Source organism: Syzygium oleosum, unplaced genomic scaffold (genome assembly GCF_021117445.2).
Source record: "Syzygium oleosum isolate NSW1041296 unplaced genomic scaffold, Sole_v2.1 Sole_v2.02, whole genome shotgun sequence".
NCBI lineage: Eukaryota > Viridiplantae > Streptophyta > Magnoliopsida > Myrtales > Myrtaceae > Syzygium > Syzygium oleosum.
In genome coordinates this window covers 20,181,342-20,203,291 of record NW_026607486.1, presented here as the reverse complement: position 1 = coordinate 20,203,291, position 21,950 = coordinate 20,181,342, and the positions used below count along the sequence as shown (strand labels likewise).

The 21,950-nt window shown below is 43.6% G+C and overlaps 2 protein-coding genes across 5 annotated transcripts; one reads left to right on the top strand and one right to left on the bottom strand.

Annotated features, from left to right (window-relative positions):
• Window positions 1–6,190: 6,190 nt before the first annotated feature.
• On the bottom strand, window positions 6,191–12,648 carry LOC115673184 (uncharacterized). 3 transcript variants are annotated; one of them, XM_056308761.1, is made up of 5 exons: window positions 12,508–12,648; window positions 11,480–11,695; window positions 8,743–11,402; window positions 7,181–8,639; window positions 6,191–7,027 (listed from the first exon to the last, which is right to left on the bottom strand). In XM_056308761.1, the coding sequence occupies exons 2-4, from the start codon at window positions 11,501–11,503 to the stop codon at window positions 7,325–7,327; spliced, it is 3,999 nt and encodes a 1,332-aa protein (XP_056164736.1). In that variant the 5' UTR covers window positions 11,504–11,695; window positions 12,508–12,648; the 3' UTR covers window positions 6,191–7,027; window positions 7,181–7,324. The 3 variants fall into 3 exon arrangements, with proteins under 3 accessions (XP_056164736.1, XP_056164738.1, XP_056164737.1); XM_056308763.1 differs by lacking the exon at window positions 12,508–12,648 and adding an exon at window positions 12,377–12,487; XM_056308762.1 differs by lacking the exon at window positions 12,508–12,648 and adding an exon at window positions 11,799–11,955.
• Window positions 12,649–17,450: 4,802 nt separating this feature from the next.
• On the top strand, window positions 17,451–21,538 carry LOC115673118 (serine/arginine-rich splicing factor RS2Z32-like). Of its 2 annotated transcripts, none has more exons than XM_030595193.2 (7): window positions 17,451–17,562; window positions 18,296–18,407; window positions 18,960–18,999; window positions 19,167–19,262; window positions 19,765–19,961; window positions 20,071–20,151; window positions 20,769–21,538. In XM_030595193.2, the coding sequence occupies exons 2-7, from the start codon at window positions 18,301–18,303 to the stop codon at window positions 21,313–21,315; spliced, it is 1,068 nt and encodes a 355-aa protein (XP_030451053.1). In that variant the 5' UTR covers window positions 17,451–17,562; window positions 18,296–18,300; the 3' UTR covers window positions 21,316–21,538. The 2 variants fall into 2 exon arrangements, with proteins under 2 accessions (XP_030451053.1, XP_030451051.1); XM_030595191.2 differs by having other exon boundaries at window positions 20,766–21,538.
• The last annotated feature ends 412 nt before the right edge of the window (window positions 21,539–21,950 follow it).

Sequence of the window (21,950 nt, the reverse complement as noted above, 5' to 3'; positions counted from 1 at the left end):
CGCAGCAGGCTCGGCAATACGAATCGGAAGAAGGGAGATGTGTGCGCGTGCGCGCGTGCGTATGTGTATATGTATGGGAGTGATTTAGGGAAAATTTCAATTCGGTATCCAAAGCGTGGTCATTTACTCAAAAAAAGGGATTCAAAATAGACATAGTATCAAATAAGGACCTAAAGTATCAAATCAATCTCAAATAGGAGCTCGAAGTGCCCAATTAATCCTGGGTTGCCCTCGCCCGACGCCAGCGAGGGTAGCCTCCGCCCGAGACCGGCAACCTTCGCCGACCCCGGCTATGGCCGGCGGAGGGAAAAGAGGAAAAAAACAAGAAGAAGAAAAGGGAAAGGAAAAGGAAAAAAACATAAAAAGGAAAAAAGAAACAAAAAAAAAAGTAAAAGACGAAATTGCCCATGTTCCGGTCGTCGGAACAGTGACATGCTTGCTAGCCAGTGAGCATTTGACCGGCCAGCGAATTCAGGCCCTTACTTGAGATTAATTGAGCACTTCGGACTTCTATTTGAGACCGATTGGACACTTCAAGCCTTTATTTGGTACCATGTCTATTTTGGACCCCTTTTTGAGAAAATGACTCGACTTTGGGTATTGATTTGTAATTTTCCCAGCGATTTATGTTGGATGGATGCGTGAATAAATTAAAAATAAGAATTGGAATTAATAAAACAATGGGCGAAATTAACGTGTGAGGGACGGGCTTGAAGATCGAACCGGCGTCGTCTTTGGACTTTGGACCCCGGGCGTGGGGGCGGCACGGGAAGAAGAACCGTATATATACATTTTTTGTTTGCGGAAAAAGAAGAAAAAAAAAAAGGGAAGAGGCAAAAGCAATAATCCTTTTTCTCTTTTTCTTCCCCTTCTTTATAATTGAACTTTTTATTATACTCTACTGTTTTTATGGAAAGACGATAAGAATGATAATACCCCTTTTTTTTTTGGATTAAGGAGGGGAGTTCGTGACTCGTTTTTTCTTGTCGAAATTAATATTTTTTCGTTACGATCTTCTTTTTTTCAGACAGGAATGTCGTTTTTCCTTCGATGATATTGATGTGTTTCTGTAATTAGCCGGTTGTTGACTCGAGAGCGGCACGAAAGGACTTCCCGAATAAGAAGTTCCGGTTCCCGACAGGTGATGCGATTTCCCGACAGGTCGGTTGTTAAGAACAATACGGAGAAATTTCCGAGATATGGAATCCACGTCCGGTGTTCGACGTGAATCTTTGATGGATTGATTGTTAAGCACGATACAGACGACATGTTCCACACGTTACGTACCTAACATCTAATGTGATTCCCTAATTAGCTAGTCGCCGAGGACAATGCAAACAATTTCCGCAAATACGTAACTCTCATTCATTGTTTGATGTAAATCCGATATTGGTTTTTCACTCTTAATGGTATTTCATATTTAAAGAGCTATTAAGGATGGCCAAAAATGCATGAAATCTTGTTTTGGGATAAGTGGGAGAATTTGCCTTGAGATTTTGGTCCTTGGTCAATTAAGGATTTAAGACTTTATCTTTTGTCAAGTGGGGAAGTAAAGGTGCTTTTAATTAAAACAAATCCAATCAAATGTCTCACTCGCCATCGGTTGGATTCAAGCGTATGATATGACATATGATGAATGATCAAATGCATTGCATGGAAACACGTCAGATTTCCAATGCTTGAATTTTACCAAGGCCAAGCTCTAGACCAAGTTAGGACTTCTTTAAAACCTTAGGTCCTCAATTGATCAAAATAAGATCGTTTTGGTCCTCAATCGACCAACGACCAAAATGTTAAATCCCGATTTTGCACTTGCCCCATCTCCGTTTAGCGAAGGATAATTATCTAAAAAATCTACAACATACTGTACGGAAGCAGATTCGGCCAATTCAGTCATAAATATTTAAATTTTGCCAATTTTTTTCGGTCTCCCTCCTCTTTTCTATGTACATTTGTGTGCGGTGTTCACGAGGATCAAACCCCAGACCTGATATTCTCCAGTCACAATCCCTTTACTAGCAGGGCCACATGCCTATTACCAATAGTGCCGATTAGTTCTAAAATCTTTCGATCGAATTTGATAAGAAATTGCTAACGTAGACGCTGATCGTCCTACGTGGCACGATGTGACGTTGATGTGGACAAAATTTTCAAATGTTTTTTTTTTTTATTATTATTCTTTACTTTCTTTTCTTTCTTTTTTTACTGATAAGGGTCGGTAGGGGTCACTGAGTCTCAGCCAGCGGTCGGCGGAACAGTAAAAAATCCCCCTGGCCTTTGACAATAAAAAAAAAAGGAAACAAAAAGGCTCCAATTGTTTTACGGAAAATATAACATTTTTGGAAAATGTTTTCCAATAAGCCATTTTTCAAGAAAATGAGACAATTTTCCGGTGTTCGGCCGAAATCTAAAAAAAACTCGGAAAATGTTTTCTGCTGTTTGGTATGGAAAATGAAATCAAATTTTCCAACACACAATACTTTTAATATTATTTTTATTTTTATTTTAAGAAAAATCGATTTTTTAATTTTTTCTTTTTCTTTTTTTTCTGCTTTTTCTCTTTCTAACCTTCTTCTCCGGCCGGTTGCAGACCATGGCGAAGGCGGCGCCACCTTATGAGTCACGGTTTGGCGAGCTCGAGGCGGCGGCTTGTTGACTCACCGACCTCTGACGAGGCCCGAGCCTCGGTGCCCTCCGTGACGCTCAAGCGTAGCCGACCTTGCGAGGTCCGAGCATCGCCGATTTGGAGAGCTTGAGTCTCGCCGGTCGCCGGCCGACCAGCCGGAGAAGAAGGTAAAAAAGAGAAAAGAAAAAAAAAAGAAAAAACGAAAAGGAAAAGAAAAAAGATAATTAAAAATTAGAATTTTAAAAAATAAAATAATTAATATGAATGATAAAAGAAGGAGGAGGGAAAAAAAAGGTGAAAACATTTTCCTCACTTTTCAAGGGGTTTTTTCCATTGTGGGAAAATGTTTTTCACGACTAGTTTATTTTCCGTGAACCATTTTCCTAGAAATTGTTTTCCGCGAAATGAACAGAGCCAAAATTCAAAAAAATTACAAAAATTATCCATGTTAACGCCGATTATGCCATGTAGGACGGCAAGCGTCAATGTCAGCGATTTCCGGCTAAATTTAGCCAAAATGACTACATTGGTAAATTGTCAAAAGGTTTAGGACTAATTGGCATAATTGAAAATTTTATAACTGAATTGGCTATCGTATAATAAGTTTAAGACTTTTAGGACAATTTTCCAAAAGTTATCAATGTCGCACAATCCAAAACTCATCATGCTATCACTGCATATTTCAATGCGGTTTGAAGGTCTAGACTCGTATTCTTCACATACTTTATCCCGACTCATAGCCATCAAAACGAAGAATTCCACGTGAACAGTAAACAGAATTAGACACTAGATCAATTTACGAACTTAAGTTAGTAGATAATTAAAGATTAGGATTTTTTTTTTGTACAAAAGCAAAATCAAAGAGTCGCAGCGTTTCATGCCTATATCCTCTTGCACCTTCATTCCATCCCTAATTCTCTATTATTCATTCGAAAACTCTATCATCGGGAAAATTGTCCAAAAAGTACTAAAACTATTATACGACGGTTAATTCAATTCTAAACCTTTTGATTATACTAATTAAGTCCTAAACCTATTGAACAGTGGCTAATTCAATCATAACCTTTCAATAATGTCAATTCAATCCTAAACCTTTTAACGAATTGCCAATATAGTCCTTTCAGCTAATTTTGATCGAAAATCACTGACGCGGTAGTTCAGTCAGCGCCAGCTATCCAACATGGCATAGCCAGCGCTAACGTGGCTAATTGATTTATTTTTATTTATTTATTCTTTTATTTTATTTTCTATTTTTTATTCCAAAGAAAAGAAAAGAAAAGAATAAATAAATAAATAAATAATTTGGAAATTTGTTTAAAAAATTTCACGTCAGCGCTGAGATAGCTGGCAGTGACTGGACTGCCACGTTAGCAAATTCCTACCAAATTTAACTGGAAGGACTACATTGACAGTTTGTTAAAATGTTTATCATTAAATTGACACAATTGAACGGTTTATGACAGAATTGGCCGCCGTACAATTGGTTTATGACTTTCGAGACAGTTTTCCCCTCTACGGACCAACAGAAAATGATGTGACATGTAGATCTCCAGAGGTGATTGTAATTTTTCAAATACGTCGGTGAATTCCATATATTGCTAATAAATCTCTAACACGATGGTGAAAAAAACAAATGAAAAATATGAAATCGTCCTTCCAGTCAGTCTATCCTCCCTCTTTACCTATCCTTAATTCGATTTCCCAACAAAGAATAAGAAAGAGCCTCGTTCTACATGCCTCGTTTTCCTAAAATCCCGTCGCGTACGACGGTGGGGGTTACTATATACTATTTGCTTGAATAATAGCAATTCGATCAAAGAATAGCGTGTCTCGAAAGAAAAATTAAATAAACAAGACCCGCATCCTTCTAAGCCTAAGTACTCGGGGAAAAATTGGAGCGAAATAAGAATCGAATGGGGAGATTTTATATTTCCGGTTCTAATCAAGTCGAGTCAATCATAGGAACGTACAGTGCCGATTTCTAATTGAACATATATCCCGAGTTAGTTTCGTTATCGGTCCGAAGAGCGACAATAATTGAGAAATCAGGGAGATTTAAGATGTAATGATCGTAACGTCGAACTATATCCCGTCTCGTTTGAGGTCGTTTTTGGTGATTTGCAAAGCTTCTTGACTTGGCAGCGACCGGCGTCACCTTGGGACAAAGAGAACCAAAAAAATAAAATAAAAAATAAACCATTGACCAACACCGAAGTTGACCCCAGTTCAGTTTTAAGTCAATTTTTGGAAGGTTTGGCCAAGCCGGAAGGGTGCGAATTCTCGACCGCTCCGCAATAGAAAACGACGCGTGCCAGAGGAGTTAACCTTCAAATCAAGTTTGGTCAACCTTAGTTTGTCCGTCCTGGTCACATCATCGCCGAGGAGACCCATTCTATTTGCGTGCTCAAGACAAGTGAAAGTTACATTAAGCATTTTGTATCGCAGCGATTTCACTAGGTCGTGTCCGACCAAAGTCCGAGCAAGTTCTCCGAGGCCTATAGGTATACGTATAACGGTCGCTTGCGCAGAACGAAACCAAAGGGAGCATCAAACTCACTCCTTTAGACTATTCAAGTTAACTGATCGCAATAGCAATTTATTCGGGACTCATTTTCCTTTCTCTGTTCAGAGGTCAATCCATACTTTACGCAGCTTTTTTACTCGCATAATTTCTGCCCCAGGTTTACTATTCTCTTTTCTTAAGCATAATTAGGAAAAAGAAAAGGCTAAGTCACACCCCTCTGAGTCTGGAGATTCAAGGGGTCTTTGCATGCTCGGAGTACCATAAGAACCAGGAGTACGGAGGTACACATCAGTGGCTGCATCTTAGGGCAGAGCGTTGCCTAGGGTGATGGTAATCATCAAAGTGGTAGATATCTCAAGATCTCCATAGCCATCTTCACATTTGCTCTCGGTCTTTGCCGTTGTCATTAGGAAGTGTTGTTAAAAGTTCAGTTCCTATCGCTACAGCCTTGAGAGTCACCGATGAAATGAATTTACTACAGCAAATCCAGGTTCCTAACATACAGTGCACTGAACTGAGAGCCGTATGGCGATTGGCAAGAATGACTAAACATTGTTATCCACCCAGAATCGGAACATCACTGCCCTTTGTCGGAATTGGAACATCACTGCCCTTTGTGATGTCGTCATACCCAAAGAAATAAGAGCAGAAACCTAGACACACTTGCGGTCATAGTTCGGAAACAACATACGTGACGAGCCAGATACAGTCTCATGGACTCATCATTTGCCAGCTGAAGCAGAGAGGATTGAGTCAACAAGCATCACCCTCAATGGTCAAAAAGGATTCTCTGGCAAAATCACCTGTTCAGCAAATTCACAAGGGAGGGTAATTGACACTTCGAAGCCAAACTCTATTCTCCATTGATGTGCCCGATCTTGGCCGATCCCAATGACTATGCAAAAAGACAAAGATGTCCACTGAAAGGTTGACCAGATGATCAGAGAAGTTGTCTTCCTAAAATTAGTCAGAACAGCTTAGAGAGACACTACTTTGAGCACTTCGAAATTTGAAGTCAGTAGAGGACTTTTCTTCGGATGAACACAAAAACATGTCCTGGTGACAGATGAATGCCGATAAGCAAAATCAACCATCTCCATTTTTCAATCAACAAGGGGTAAACCAAGAGCCTCCAAACCCATGCCATTAACTCTGCAGTGAAAAAATACCTCCAAGCAATCCCCAACCAACCATTGCCTTGGACTCAATAGCACCTCTCACATTGGTGACAAGATGAAGATACCGAAATGCTAGTGCATTTTCTCTCCAGAACCTTAAGGTAAGAAGTCCTCCATGAGCAGACTCATCAGTATCTACTCCACCAGCTTCTCTATTAAAATGAGACTAATGCAGTGATTCTTTAACCCCAAGCAGGAGTTGCAGCAAGAGAAGAAAGAGAAACTTGATTCTTAAGCCAAACATCCAAAACATCTAAAGGCCCTAAACAATATTAGCTCCTGGTGCCAGTATAGATGAACTGGACTAGTAAGCACGCATCTTCAAAAGCAAGGAATCATATACTTTGTGTTTATCCAAGTTGACCATGCAGAGAAGTCTCCAAGAAAGCTTTAACGCGAGACAGACAATTCATCAAAATGGATTTCTTTTAACAGCCTTACATGTACTAGGACGGCTAAAGAACTCATTGGATTTCATCCTTGCAGTGATAATGACTTGCTGGTAGTTACTGACGAACTAATGATTCCACATCAGGTAGGGAATGCTTGATGTTAAGTATCTTCTTCATTGAGCCAGATCAACATCTGTAAGGGGCCTCCCAGTTTATACAAGGTCTGATTCGTCAAAATTCCCCTATTCGATTCACAAAATTCATGTCAGCTCAAAACATGATGAATCTGACACCATGGAGTTATAACCTGCATTGCCAAAAAAAAAAAAAAGGAATTGTAGAAGATTAGTTCAAATGATGCAAACACGAAAGCATAACAATCCGATTGAATGTAGGATGTGAGAAACATCCGTTTCCATTATCAAAAGTATGCAGATCCAACATTGCCTCTGGTACTCACTTGGATAGATCATGTCCCCCAACTTGCTGCTGGTGCCACATGCATCAATAATTAGCATACCATTTGTCAAAAGATGTTTCTGTACATTAGTCATCATCCCCAGCAAGACATGCCATCCCCATGTAAACCCATACTAGGACCTGATCAAAACCTTTTTCTTTTACTTCGAGAAGCATCATCAAATTCATCAGACAGTCCACCATGCCTGTAATTGCCTTCCTGCTCGTCGACTGTTCTTGCTTTATGCACATCTCCAGCCCGATTCTTATTCCTCCTGTCTAATTGTGTTTCCCTTGAGCTGCCTCTTTTATGATATGCTGGATCATCTTCTGGACAAAGCCTATATGACCTAGATGCTTCATCTGCATTGTACATAAAACTCTCCCCATTAGCACCATAAGGAGGCCTGAAATGGCGAACAGGCCCATGCTTTTCACCCAACCTTCTCCTCTCATCGGTGTCTCCATCTCCACCTAGTTCATGGAAACGGCCAGAGCGCATACTAAAGTACTCGCCATGTGTCCTTTCCCGTGAATTAATAATATCGTATCTTCGATTTCTCAGTGAAAGCCTCCCAGATGGGCTTCTGTTGGACATGATAGGCCGAGGAAAACCGTGGTCCCTTCCAGAATTCATCTCTCTCAACTCATCAAGCGGTCGGGTCCCATAAGGAGGAGAATTCTGCCTTCTAATCATCATCTCACCATGGAAGCAAGTGCGCTCAGGTGATCTCATCCTATTCCTTCTGTACAATGCCGGAGATCTCCTATGAGTCAATGGCGGATGGCCACCAAATCCTTCTGGAGATCTTCTCCTGGGTGACCATTCAACAGGAGACCTACTTCTTAATCTTAAAGGAGATTTCGAACGAACAGGACGAAAAACTTTGCCCTTGAAGGATGTGATATTCCTGTCCCTCCGAATAAAACCGTCAGCTTCCCCGTATGAAGGTTGACAAGCAAACATTGGTTCCATATTATCATCCTGGAAGTCTCTCATGAACTTGTTTCCATGCCTCAATCCGACAATTTCTGAATCAGACACATCAATACATCTCGCAGGGCTAATGTTTCTTGGTATTCCACCAACCATAGGTTGGCCTCGAGCTGCAGGTCCATCTCTTCCTCCAGGGGAGCGCCTCCTCGAGGACAGATGATGGAAATTCGGTGCCTCATCAGTCAAAAGCTTTCTTCCTCCCCGCCCGGCACCACCAACACCATCCTCTGTCACACCATTGTAATTTCTAAAATCTGGAGCATATTTGTATCTGTTAGCACGAAACTCAGAAAAACCATTATAAACTTTTGAACCCAATTCCTGCTCAGAATCCCAATTGCCACTGATGTCATTGGAAACTCTCGCTCTATCCCGCGCAAAGTTTGATCTAGAGTTTCGAGAAAACATATCTTGATTCCTCTCTCTTGGAAATTTGTTAAAACCATCATCACGATATTCGTCCCTGGTGAAGGCAGCAGGTAAGAGAATTAAACCTCCTAAAATAATGAACACATGCAAAATGAAAAGAAATAAGCCAGTAGAACTTGCAAAATAAAGTTAATCACCTCCCTCTGAGTGGCTTATCTCCCTCGAGGGCAATATCTGGTAATCTTTTCCTTCCAGCTCGTAGCGGTATAGATCTATCAGCTATAGATCTTGCTTTGTCAGGAGATGAAACATTAGACCGAGCCAAATTTATGATCCTCCGCTTATTACCGTCGGATTTTCCATCGTTTGATACAATTTCACTGTTCAAAGATGCTTCTGCCTTGGGCAAACCTGTATCGGTCTCATCGCCAATTCCAGTAGAAACAATACTGTCAGTTTTTGCAGCCTCTTCATCAACAAGATTAGCGGTGGCGATGGCTTGACCATATGATGGATCTGATCCCAGGTCCTTTGATGGACTTCGGCTCACCGAATCATCAAGCACCTTTCCGCCAGTTGTATTCACCGGACTCGTCATTTCAGAATTAACAGCACCTGTTTCAATTGGAGATGATTCTTGCAAATGGGAAACTTCATCAACACTTTTTTCATTGCTGCCCACAGTAGCTGTAGAAAATACTGTCATAAGGTTCTCGCTCATTTGACCATCGACCTGGGTCCGAGCATCATCCCCCTCTGGAGGCAGAGTAGCACTATTATAACAGGAGCTCTCGCCAAAATCAATTCTATTATACTCAGATTCACAATTGCTGACATTTTCAACTTCCGCCTTACCAGTGTGTCCCTCTGACGTTCTGAGCAAGACTTGTTCCCGAACCTCGCCATCCTCGTACTCATTATCATCTCGGTGGAAATGTTCCGCATCTACAGCCACAGAAGGACCAAGGTTTCCATCTGAATCATATTCAGAATCATAACAATCCTCTTCCATCATACAGGCAGATATTTCAATCTTTTCTCCATCGCTAGCAGCATCCTCAGCATTTTCCTTCAAACTAGGAGGGATCTTGTCAGTCACTTTGAAACCAAGTTCTTCGTGATGTGCAATCTCAGTGTTCTCCGCTTCTGGTGCATTCTCCATGCTGGAAGGTAGCTCGCTACCACCAGGAGCGACATTTGTCGTAATAGTATCTGAACCAATCTTTATGTCATTTTCCGAAGTTTCCTGAATCTGAGATGATTCCCCCTCATGATGACCCCCTTCTGCACAATGTTTGCTAGTGCCAACCGTATCATGATCTACAGCTGATTCAGAAGGACAAGATTCAGTTTCCAACATGTGATTCGTATCTCCAGCTTGTTTTACCAGTGAGCATAACTCAGAACCATTTGACGTCTGTTCACAAGATCCAAGACATGCATCCTCGTTTGCTCTGGATGCTTCCATGCCCTCACAACCTGGCTCAGCTTTTATCGATCTGGAATTTACAGTAGTCTGTAAGGTCGTACAGATTGGACTCTCGCGGACTTCCGAAAATTGCGCATCACTGGACTCGCACTTCACAGTTCTATTGTCTACTGTCTTCACAACACCAAAGGACTGTTTAACAGACCCATCAACGGGTTCTGATTTTACAATCAACGGAGCAACAACATTCGGCTTGCAAGTTGACACCGACATCTGGGTATAGTTCACCCCTGTATAAATGCTAGCAGATGAAAGTGGCTCTTGAAAGAGATTTGGTTGAAGAAACGATGGTTGGAGGCCTAAACTAAGAGAATTTTCAGATATATAATTATCACCAATTGCTCTGGAAGACATGGAAAGAGCACTTCCCTTACATTTGCTCCCCAAAGATTTCTGTTCTAAAGATTTTCCAGTCGACTGAGAAGAAGGCTTCATCTCATAGTTGCCGGCGGTGGCATTCAATCCACCATAGACAGAATCAGCACCGACACAGACTGAATCGCCTGCAGAATCTTCCCATGCATCCATTGTTGTGTTAAGATCCCAATTTGACCTGTTAGCACAAGCATCACTGCTTGATCTTTTCCCACTGCCAGTAGATGGACTGCTTTTCTCATCGGTCAGAGACAAATCTAAAGAGATGTTTTCAAATTTATGTTGATCCAGGCAAGTCCCTTCACTCTTTTGGCAAGCAAGACCTGCATCCATCATTGACGAAGCAACGGATTTACCGGATTGGTCATCCACTTCAAGTTTGTGTTTGGTACAAGATCCTTCTACTGTTAAATGACAACTTTCGCTCAAACCCAGTGGAAAATCAGATCTTCCCAGCATCCGATCATGTCCCACGAAATTTTCATCCTTCATGGGCTTGTCCGATCTATCCTTGTCATCTGAGGAACCTGAAGCAAACACCAACGTTGGTTCTCGGACGACTGCTGTAGAAAGCTCAAAAGTTACTTTGTCCATGCAATCATTCTTCTCCTTAAGACTATCACGCTCCCCTACACTAACATCGCTCACTTTAGCTTCAATTATGTTGGATTCTTGCTTTTTGCTTCCTGGGGCTGCAGCAACGCCAGAAATTGAGGGGACAGAGCTAAAAGAAGCAACATGTCCCATCTGCGGCTGTTCATCAATTTTCTCTGGCAATGATGGTTCATGAGGTGGCGGAGATGGTTCCTGAGGTGGTGGAGATGGCTCCTTAGGCGGCGGTGAGGGCTCCTTAGGTGGCGGTGGCGGTGATGGTTCCTTAGGTGGTGGTGGCGGTGGCGGAGATGGAGGACGAACAAACGGAAACCTTCGTTTCTTGATGGGAACTCCTGCACCATAATCACTAGAAGGAGGGGTAGCTGATCTAACCCCAGTCTGCCAACAAAGACTTAATCAATGGAGGTTTCAAATATTGGTACTAGCAAAGAATAACTCGTGAATAAAATCAACACCTCTTTGCTCTCTGAGACGGGCATAGCTCAAGGTCCTTATAGCCTTTCTCTATATTTTAGAAACTTACTGTCCTGTCTGTCTGACCATATGAGAAGCTCAATCTTCAACGATTCCTGAAAGCTTATACAGAATACCCTAAATATCGTATTAGCTACTCGAGATTACCAGTCCCAGAAATGCAGGCTGCTCTTGCTCTGGCCGGTCGTCCTCAACACCTGCACAAAGAAAGGAACGGGTAAACAATAGAGATCAAGGTGTGGGTCAAATAAAGAGGATGCGAACTTCGAATGGTGAAACAAAGTCAAGAGGGAAAAGGACCCGTCCACGGGAGAAACAAGCGGCTAAGATATGCACAGACATAAGCAGCAGTAGGCGATGACAGTAGAATAAAGTTGAGGGAACCACTAAAGCTAAGAAACCCCGAATCAACTCTGCACAGACCATGATAAGAAAGCAGGACCAGAACAAAGAAAGAAGATGCCTTTTCCTACCCCGCAGAAACCCTTAAGGTATATCCTGCTTCGTCTCCAAGAAACCCCTACAACCACGTATTCCTCCGAATCACGCCAAAGAAAGAAAAGAACAAAAAGCCAATCGGCCTTTTCACACGCACCCAGACGACCCGAACCAACCCTAGTAAAAACCAAAGCTAGACGACCTCCAATCAAACCCCCGGCGATCGAGACCCAGATCCAGACCGAGATCGGCAGGGCGTTGACTCCACACTGCACAATCGAGATCGACGCGCAAATATCCGTAAACACCTCCCGATTGCCCCCCCGAAAAAAAAAACAAAGAAGATACGAGAACCACGCCGAAACGGAATCGGAAGAGGGAGCGGCGGAGACGCCGCCGTCCGGCGAAGCTCCCGATCGAGCAAAAAACACAGGACCCACCGCACGAAAAAGAGGACCCGACACGACACAAGCAGAGGACGGCAGATCGGAGCGGCGAGGGCCGCCGTAAGCGACCGACGAGATTCGCGGGCGCGGGCGCCGCCGCCTCGCGGCGGAGGGAGGAGACTCACCCGATCGCGGCCGAGGGAGGGGAGGAGGGAGGGAGGGAGGTCAGGCGACTCCGAAGCCACCTCCTTGGCGAGAGGAAGACGAAGAGGAAGAGAGAGAGAGAGAGAGAGAGCGAGAAGAGGAACTGAGGATAGAGAGAGAGAGAGAGAAACTTCGGAAGGGCGGGGAAGGAGAGTAAGGAGGAAGTCTCTAGTTATGCTGTGTGATTAGGGTTTTGGCGTTAAGGGGGGAGGGGGCGATGTGGTGGAGCTTCATTAAATAAATAAATCATATAAATTATAAAAAGAATTCGGGAGGTGGGAGGTGAATACGATCCTTTCCACAGGCTTGACTTTTTCGGGTGCTTGCTTGCTTGCTTTTGCTCGCTCGGGAGTCCCTTGGCCCCCCGCCCTTTAGCCGACTCGGCCGGCCAACCGCCCCGCGACGCGTGGCGCCTCGTCGCCTCCCCTTTCTGGAAATTCTCCCTCTCTACTTCCCTCCTCATTTTATTTCCGCCATTTCCCCGACTTTCTTTTCTCTCTTTTCTTTTTTCCGCCAACTTGATTCGTCCCCTCTTCTTTTTCGTGCCGTGTCCCGCACCAAGTTCCGCCCTCGCGGGTGGGGCCCGCCGCTTTCCTCCCCCCCCGCTTTTTCTTTTTTTTTTTTGTGTGTTTGGTCGTCGACAACTGTTTGTTTCCTTTTCGCTGGAAAAATGGTCGCTTTCGCCTGTGCCTTCCTCCCCACCTTCCTCCCTTCGCCTCTGCCTTTGATTCTACTTTTCCGTAATTGTTGGTCCCGGGGGACCACCAAAAAATATATATATATAATATTGACGGCAGAATAATTGGAACGCACGAGGTGGGGGCCCACCGGGACGCGCCTCCGGGACGGACGTTAAATCGCGTGTGAACCCCAAACGCGGAATTTCCTTCCGGACGATCCCCCGATCGGATGGGGGGACTCGGCGCGATCGAATGATGCTACGCGTAGGTGGGGAGATTTTTCCCCCGTTTCCTTTTCGGAAAAGGCCGGTCCGGGCTTTCGGAATCGAGCGCGATGGATATCGAATCTCGAGACGGAAGATAAAAGGTGGGCTTGCCGCGAATGTATCGAGCGGAGACATGTATTATGATGTATCTTTCCCTTATGTGGGTCGTCGGGTATTTGGCAGGTATCGCGAGGATATTACCGTTCGTGTTTTTTTTTTGGGACCAGTCAAATCCATTAGGATTCTCGTAGTCAAATATGGCGCCTAGATAGAGTACATACATTAATATCTTGCTTTGGAGACGTTTGAATCGGTTGTGTGTCATTATGAGCAAAGACAGCAGAGTAGTTCTCTTCTCAATCACAATAGGCAAAGAGAGAAATTAGTCAGCCTCTTTCGAATTTACCGCCGTAGTGTGGCATCAGAATCTGAAACTTGAGCGCACGTGTTCGTTCGCTGCTATTTTGGCAAAAACGCCATCTTGCTAGCGTTTTATAATAAGTATCGATGAATTCATCGAGTCGAATTAGCAACCGATGGCTCTTGTGCTACTCGTACACGTGCAAATTAGCATCGATCTCGATCATAATTTGACCGAATGAAGTAACTGTTTGATTAGTAAGTCTAATTGGTCCCGTTAATGTTCAGACCCGATTTTTAAGGTAATTTTGGATGCGTTCCTTTGGTTGGAGGGGCGGTGTCTACCGTCTTCCATTGGTGCGCCGTGTCAACGGACACGTCATCAACCACGTCGACAATTTGATGAGTTCTGTACCACGACATCGCGTGCAAGTTGGCATCTATCTCGATCGTAACTTGACCGGATCAAGTAACTGTTTGATTAACGGGTCCGATTGCTCCTGCTAATGTTCAGATTTGTTTCTAAGGCAATTGTGGACTTGTTTTTTTCTTTTTATGGGAGGGGTGCCCCCTCGATATTGCATTTGCATACCATCACAGGGTCATTGTGTATCGTCGGCGTCTTTGTCGTCATCGTCGAATTGTTCTCGTGGCTTAGGTGGAGCCGGTATGTATGGAGTTAGAGTGCGTTTGATTCGAATTTTGAAAAAAGTCTTTGGGAAAATGCAAACACCTTTAGCCTAAAAAATTTTGGTGAAATGCAAAAACTGTTTGGTAAGCTGTAATTGAAAAGTGTATTGGAAAGTAACTTTGAGGAAATGCTGTTTGGTAAATATGTGTTGTGAAAGTCCTTTAATTTGACCAATTTAAGTTTTTTTAATTATAATTTGCATAGTATTGAAAAAAAAACCAATGAGAGCGATTTTTATATTTTCGAGTTGAGATTAACCTAAAAGAGACATATTAACAAATCAGTCAGAATTTTCCACTCATTTTTTTAATGCACCAAAGGGTCGCTTTAATTTTTAAGTGTAGCGAGGGATAAGCACGTTTGAACCCATAGGAAAATCTTAATCAAGCGATGATACGCTAGGCTCTTGTAATAAGTATATAATAATCGGAAGTTCGAGTAGAATCGATAAGGACAAGCACGGATGAAGATTGCACATGTAATTCTATCGGAAGCTTTGCATGTAGTTTACATAAAATCGCTATCGAACACCAGTAATTGGATCACCAACTTGATCATAGTCTGAGGTAAATATTCTCGTGACCATTCCATGACACAAAAGTCCAAGCAAGCAAATTCCAACAGTTCTTGGTCATGGCCCAGTAGCGCCGGTCCTCTTCTTTCACTGTCAACCTCGCCTCCATTCCATGACCATCTCTAGCATCAATGAGGACCTCAATTTTCTTCGACCTCTCTGCACTTGTCAAGTTCACCCATTTTGGCTTTTTCCCCACTCAATATTTAGCCTCACACCGTTGAAGCTTGCACCCAACTGGAGCACTTGTAGAGATAACCCTATCATCACTCTTTGCCATTTCCCTAAACTTCTCGGCAGCCTTGGAGACAGCTTGAAACCACACCACCCTCTTGAAGCCTCCAAGCTGACGACCTGTCTCTCTTGCTTTGCACCAAACGGGATGATTGACTATTTCAACTTACAAAATGTTTCCACATCTTCGGAGATAAAAAATGCCTTTTGCTATCTTCTAGTAATATGAATACAAACAGAATTGAGAGGCACAAAAAATTGAACGAACCATGACCAAATTTCATAAACACGAACAACGAGCAACTTGCTAAAGCAGCATTTACGGTTACACTATCAACATATAAATTAGCCTTTCGAAAGAGCAAAAGAGATAATAAACGGAATAGTCTTTCTCCTCGCTACATAGCCCGTTTGGTTCAACTTTGCAAATAAGCCTTGAGGGAATGCAAATACCTTTAGGTTGAAGCCTTTTAGGGAAATGCAAATGGCATTTGGTAAAAATCATTTGAAAAGCTACTTTGATCCAAGTAGTGTTTGGCAATTTTTTTTTGCAAAGGGCCTTTGGAATTTTCTTTTTTATTAAAAAAAAAAGCTTACCCTGCCCTTTCCCGGAGCCGGCGAAAGGCTATAGCCGCTGGCGAGCTAGATTTGGCGCCAGCAGCCGTTGCTTGAGGTCGGGCAACCCTCGGCGAGGGTCACATGACCCAGGTGGCCCTCGCCGGGGTCATGCAACCTTAGGTGACGAGGCTTGAGGTCACGTGACCTAGGTGGGCGGCACCTGGGTGGTTGTGCGACCTCAGACGACCGTCGCCTGGGTCATGCGACCTTGCTGGCCCGATCTGGTGTCGTCGGCCCTCGCGCGAAGAAGATGAACAGTAACAACAAGGGGCAAAACCGGAATATTAAAGAATAAGTAAAGAGCAGTTTGAGGGCAAAAAAATTGGTTTCAACATTTGGCAAATGCTGAAAGCCTATTAGAAATGCTTGCCAAACGGTTCAATATTTCCCCAAGGGGCTTTCGACCTCGAAAGCCCCTTGGGAATGCTTAACCAAACGGGGGCCATAGTCAGAATCAAGATATAGCTCCATGACTTCATTTTTTCGACTATCAAACTCAAAGTACTCCACAATAAGAGCTCGGACAGAAAATCTTCCCATCCCAATCACGCTGACAAACCCTAATCACGAGTTGCTCAGCCCAGTGACAACAACAACAATCCACAACCCAAAAGGCCCAAATTTCCAATAAACTAAAGAACCCTCATCACCCAAAAGCAACTGCACCCTAGCTAGGCGCAAATTGAAACTAATTAGAATCGTAAAAATGACAAAAAACACGCACAGATAGGCACATGTAAAAGGAGCCAATTGCTGAGCCAGAGTATCAAGCCTACATACAGAGAAATCTTATATGGGAAGAGAGGCAAAGCGCGGCGCAAGGGACGGGAGCTCGAAGGTGGGCGTGAGGAAAGAGAAGCAAATCGTGTTTTGAGCGAAGAAGCAAACGCACAAATAGAAAAGAGGCGTAAGAAGTTGTTGAGAGCAAGAAGAAGCATGAGAAGCCACATAGATGGGGTGGCGTTGTTTAAAAAAGGGCAAAAATGGAATTATGATTGATAAGCGAGAGTCTGGTGGGAAAATGACATTTTTTTCATTGAACCAAGGAGTTGCATTCCGAAAATGCTACTTCTCAAGGCACTTCCAATCCTCTATTGAGCCAAAAGCCTCAGGGGATGCAATTGCATTTCCCCAAAACTTTCCAAAAAATTTGCCAAACACCATTTGCATTTGCCCAAAAGCCCATTGGAAAAGCGGAACTAAACGCACCGTAGTTGTGTTCTCGAGTCAGTGAAGGTGTCTTTATGGGCCCGGAAGGGCCATAGATCTGGGCCTGATGGAGTCCAAAAAAATTTGCTTGGCCCCTTCTTCAAATGGGCCTGGGCCGTGCTGTACCTGGGCCACCGGCCCAGTGGCCATCGCCAGGCCAGGCATTGAATCACCGGCGAAAGAATGAATGAATTGCCCAATCGAAGGGGCAGTTTCGTAATATCGGGAAGAGCGCGCGTAGATTTTTTGCCTTTTGGGACCCGATTTGGCCCTCACCAATGCGACGCCGTTAGCAGACCATATAAATACGGGCGAGACTGGTTGGATAGACACTTCTCTGCAGGGAGCGAAGGGCAAGATTAGGGTTTTTCAAATCGCGCTTCGCCGGAGTTCCAGCCCCGCAGGTTCGTGCCATCTCCATTCGAATTCTCGATCTAGGTCGTGGTCGGAGCATCTAGGGCTTCGTTTGGTCCTTTAGGTCGTGGACATCGTGGACTGTTCGATTGAATCGGCGGATCTGAGAAAAGTTCGCGTCCTCGTTTTGCATCGGAGGGTTTTTGTTCATCGTTTGGATGGGTCTGGCACTGCTCGAGGTTGTCTACGTAGAATCGAGTTTACGGTAATCGTAGTTGTGCAGTCCCTTTTTTAATTCCTTCGACACCTTCCGGTTAGAAGGTTTCCGGCAGCATGTCGGCGAAATGAACTCGGTTTGTTCTGGAGGCTGTTAAAGGTTGGCGAAACGGGACTCGTTTATTTCGGGATTGTGGAGGAGCTTTTGATTGTTGAGTCGGCGTGATGGGGTTTGGGTTTTGTGCCGGCTGGAGTGGAGTGTCCCCTATCTTTGATTTGCTAATGAGCGCGCTTGGGTGTGCCCGAATTGCTGAAGTTGGTGCCTTTTGATTCAGCATTTGTATCGACTGGAGTGGCTTTTCCTTAATCTTGATTTCCTATCGAGCGCTTGGCGTGCGCGAGTCTTTTGTGTTTAGTAAATTGGATTTGGCTATAGGCTCAATTAGCGAACTTTCTGTCTTGATTGTCTCAATACTGGTCGATTTCGATGTTGGTTCAGCAGAAATGCGCGTTTAGTTCGGTTGATGCAGGGATTACATGGCAATTTGCTTTTTTTCCACATCGCAGGGAATATGCCTCGCTATGATGACCGCCGCAGCAATACGCGACTTTATGTAGGTCACCTGTCTTCGCGAACAAAGACACGTGACTTGGAGGATCTCTTTGCTAGATATGGAAGGTATCCAGTCGAAGTTCAATTTAGTAATCATCCTTATACTGTATAGATTTGTGACTTTTGTCAAATATGAAGAATGCATGTCCAGATTTGTATTCATTTCTATTGAGATATAAAGTCTGAAGTTTTAGAGTTATTGAAGCACAATTCCTGATTTTTTGTGCATACAACTTGGTAAGTTCACATGTTGGAATTTATTTGTGTATCATTAGTGGTTCTTCGAGTAGGATCTATGTGGTTCAAGTACATTGGGACCTTAAAGCTTTTGGCCAATCCCTTTTATGTGCTTGACCTGTATTTTTACTCTATTTTCTCTGCAAGAGTGTTCCACGCCTCGGCCTGTCCATGTGGTTAACTTGGATGATCTTGTTGAAGGTTTCTTTCTGTCGTAAGAGGACACCCTTGGTGGACTGGCCAGTGTTTATAGTATTTATGCATATATTAGTGGAAATGGCAAGATTCCAAAGTGGTGTTTTGTTAACCTTTGAGGGGCGAAGTATCAATCCTTCCTGATATCTTGATGGCCTTACTGTTTGTGGCAAACCGTTTACGCAGAATTCGTGCTGTGGATATGAAGCGAGACTACGCCTTTGTTGTACGTTCTTTCTTACCCATTCTTATAAGTTGTGACTGTCTTCTGGGTGTTTCGAAGAAAGGCCAGAACTACTTTTTGGGAAGTATATTTTTATGTATGGCTTCACGAAATGATAAAATGCAAAATTTGTCTATGTTTTGCTTCTTTCCTTTGATGAAAAATTACAGGAGTTCAGCGATCCTCGGGATGCTGATGATGCAAGATATAGCTTGGACGGCAGAGATTTTAAAGGAAGCCGTATTATTGTGGAATTTTCAAAGGGGGTGAGCGATTGGATGAACTTGTTTGGCTTTTTTATGTGTTGCTCAACTTGTTGCTTTGCTCTCATTATTTACTTTTATTTATGGGGCATCTAGGATGAGCTGCTTGTACTTTAAAATGGTGGATGAACTTATTGTAACTTTTCTTGGTATACATTACCCTTTCATGTTGAAGGAAAAAACTACCAAAGTGATGTCACTTTGCCCTTTCTGTCAGATCCATCACGCACAATCCTTGGTTGGACTTGCTGATGTTCTGTTACTGTGCTTTTTTGAAAATTTCTGCTTTATGTACATTGGGGAAGTGAGTCGTTCTTTTTTGGATTTGGGGGGGTAGAGGGGGGGGGGGGGTATCCTGTTTGCCTGCTTCATCTTGACGATAGAGGTTTACTTTATGTTTTGCCTTGTCCGTTGAATTATGATATTACTGCATATCTAGCACTGGTAATGAGGGAGTAGAATTATCTTGTTTTTGAGGAAAGTAATTGCTTATCTTCGCATACAGACACCACGTGCTCCTGGAGGTTCTCGTGATTACATGGGTAGGGGTCCTCCTCCTGGTTCTGGACGCTGTTTTAATTGCGGGATTGATGGCCATTGGGCTCGAGATTGCAAAGCTGGGGACTGGAAGAATAAATGCTATCGATGTGGGGAAAGGGGCCACATAGAAAGAAATTGTCAGAACAGTCCAAGGAAATTAAGGTACTCTCTTGTTGTTGTTTCATTTGTTGCTGATGATATCTAGGGAGTGGCAAAGAAGGCACTATCGCTACGATCCGATACTTGCTTACACGACTCTTTTTTTGTCCAGACGTGAGGATTACTCACGGTCGCCTAGTCCTCGCCGTGGTCGGAGTAGGAGCCGAAGTTACAGCCGTAGTCGTAGTTACAGGTTTGTTCGTTGATTTCTTTATCTGTCATTTTAAATTCCCCTTTCTCAGAGAATTCTGTAGAAGTCTGGTGTAGACTATAATGATGATGCTTTGGTACTTCTACCCTAATTCGGTCGGGCGGACTTTCCTAATTTATTAGCATTATGTCTTGATTCGCTGGGGTCGACTTTTTCTAATGTGTAAAAGGGGGTTGATCATAGTCATTAGCATGCTGCAGGCCCTTCCCTGCCGTAGGCACAGCATGTTGAGTCTAGGTCTCCTCACATGTTTAGTTAGGAAGGTTGCAGGCTATTTACTTGGCCTCAGACTTTCACGACTGCTTAGTTTTAAATGATGATAATTCCCTCCTTCGAATTTCACTGCTTGTACTATGCTTTAAGCTTAGCTCCTACTATTTAAACAGACACTGATGAGACGAAGGTTGCTGGCTATCTATTAAGGTTCGCATGCATGCAAATGGGACATGCAGTGTGCTTGACTGCACGCCATGTTAAAGAATTCGTTCTTTCTTGAGCTAGTTAGTTGATGAAGATAAACTTACCCTCTTTACATTAAGATGTAGGTGGATTCTGTTGAATATTGAGGTCGTGTGATTAGTATCAATTGTTTGTAGTAGGTCAATCTCCCCAGCAAAGAGGGAGCGGAGTTTTGATGACGTCGAAAGAAGGCCAAGGAGCCCTATCGGTAGTCGCAGCCCTAAGCGGGGAAGGAGCCCTATCGGGAGTCGGAGCCCTAAGCGGGGAAGGAGCCCTATCGGTAGTCGGAGCCCTAAGCGGGGAAGGAGCCCTATCGGTAGTCCTATCGGTAGTCGGAGCCCTAAGCGCGGAAGGAGCCCTATCGGTAGTCGGAGCCCTAAGCGCGGAAGGAGCCCTCCAACCAGAGGAAGAGATTACAGCCCAGCTGCTGATGAGAGAAGCCCTCCGAGAGACAAAGTTGATCAATCCCCCGAAGATAAGAAATATGCTAATGGGTCGGATTATAGTAACAGCCCCAGGAGGAAGAGCAGGAGCCCTGTCAATGATGCCGAAGCTGACGGCGCGAGAAACTACAGGAGCCCTGCTGAGGAGAATGGCCGCAGTCGCAGCCCGAGCCCCATGCAGAGGGACGAAGACGGCCTTGCTGAAGATGATGATAATCGCGATTCTCCAAGAGGCAGTGAGTGAGCATCGCCTGTGTGATGCGCGACATTTGCTAGTAATTCCTGGTCTTGTATGGATAGAACTTATTTGGGAGTTCCGCTGCTTGTTTAGATTTTGCCGACGACATTCACAATTTGCTCTAAGGTTTTCTTTTTTGTATTTCTTTCCGGAAGGGACGTCGTATTTATCGGAGGTAATTTGGGTTTGGACCTTAAAGATATTTTGTAATGCTCTTTTGTTTTTCTCATGTGTTTTGGATGGATCTGCCGTAATTTTCTCTGGTATCTTTGTTGTTGATGAGCACGCGCTTGTGCATACGCATTCATGAGTTTATCCACGTGATTTTTTAGGCAGCAAATGATAATCACTTTATTTTTCTATTTCTGTTTCAGAAATAGGTTTGGAACAGAAATTCGTTTGGTAACGCAATTTCATTTTCTATTTCTGAAATAGAAATCAGAAGTAAGAATTTGATGCTTTTCTATTTTTTGAATAGAAATGAGAAGTTAAAATTCTTCTTTTCGCTCGCCCTCGTTACTAGCTAGTTGCCTATCACTTCTCACTTGTCAACGGCCGCCTCCCGCCGCCTGTCGCCGCCGATCGTCTTTTGCCATCGCCCACCTCCCACTGTCGCTCGTCATCCACCGGCTATCGTCTCC

Bases quoted from the DNA above. Each gene is read 5' to 3' on its own strand.
- LOC115673184 (XM_056308761.1), bottom strand. From the start codon at position 11,503: ATGCCCGTCTCAGAGAGCAAAGAG. The intron at 11,403-11,479 runs GTGTTGATTTTA...CTTTGTTGGCAG, and splicing joins CCGTCTCAGAGAGCAAAGAG to ACTGGGGTTAGATCAGCTAC. The intron at 8,640-8,742 runs GTGATTAACTTT...TGCCTTCACCAG, and splicing joins GATAAGCCACTCAGAGGGAG to GGACGAATATCGTGATGATG.
- LOC115673118 (XM_030595191.2), top strand. From the start codon at position 18,301: ATGCCTCGCTATGATGACCGCCGCAGCAATACGCGACTTTATGTAGGT. The intron at 18,408-18,959 runs GTATCCAGTCGA...CCGTTTACGCAG, and splicing joins CTCTTTGCTAGATATGGAAG to AATTCGTGCTGTGGATATGA. The intron at 19,962-20,070 runs GTACTCTCTTGT...TTTTTTGTCCAG, and splicing joins AACAGTCCAAGGAAATTAAG to ACGTGAGGATTACTCACGGT.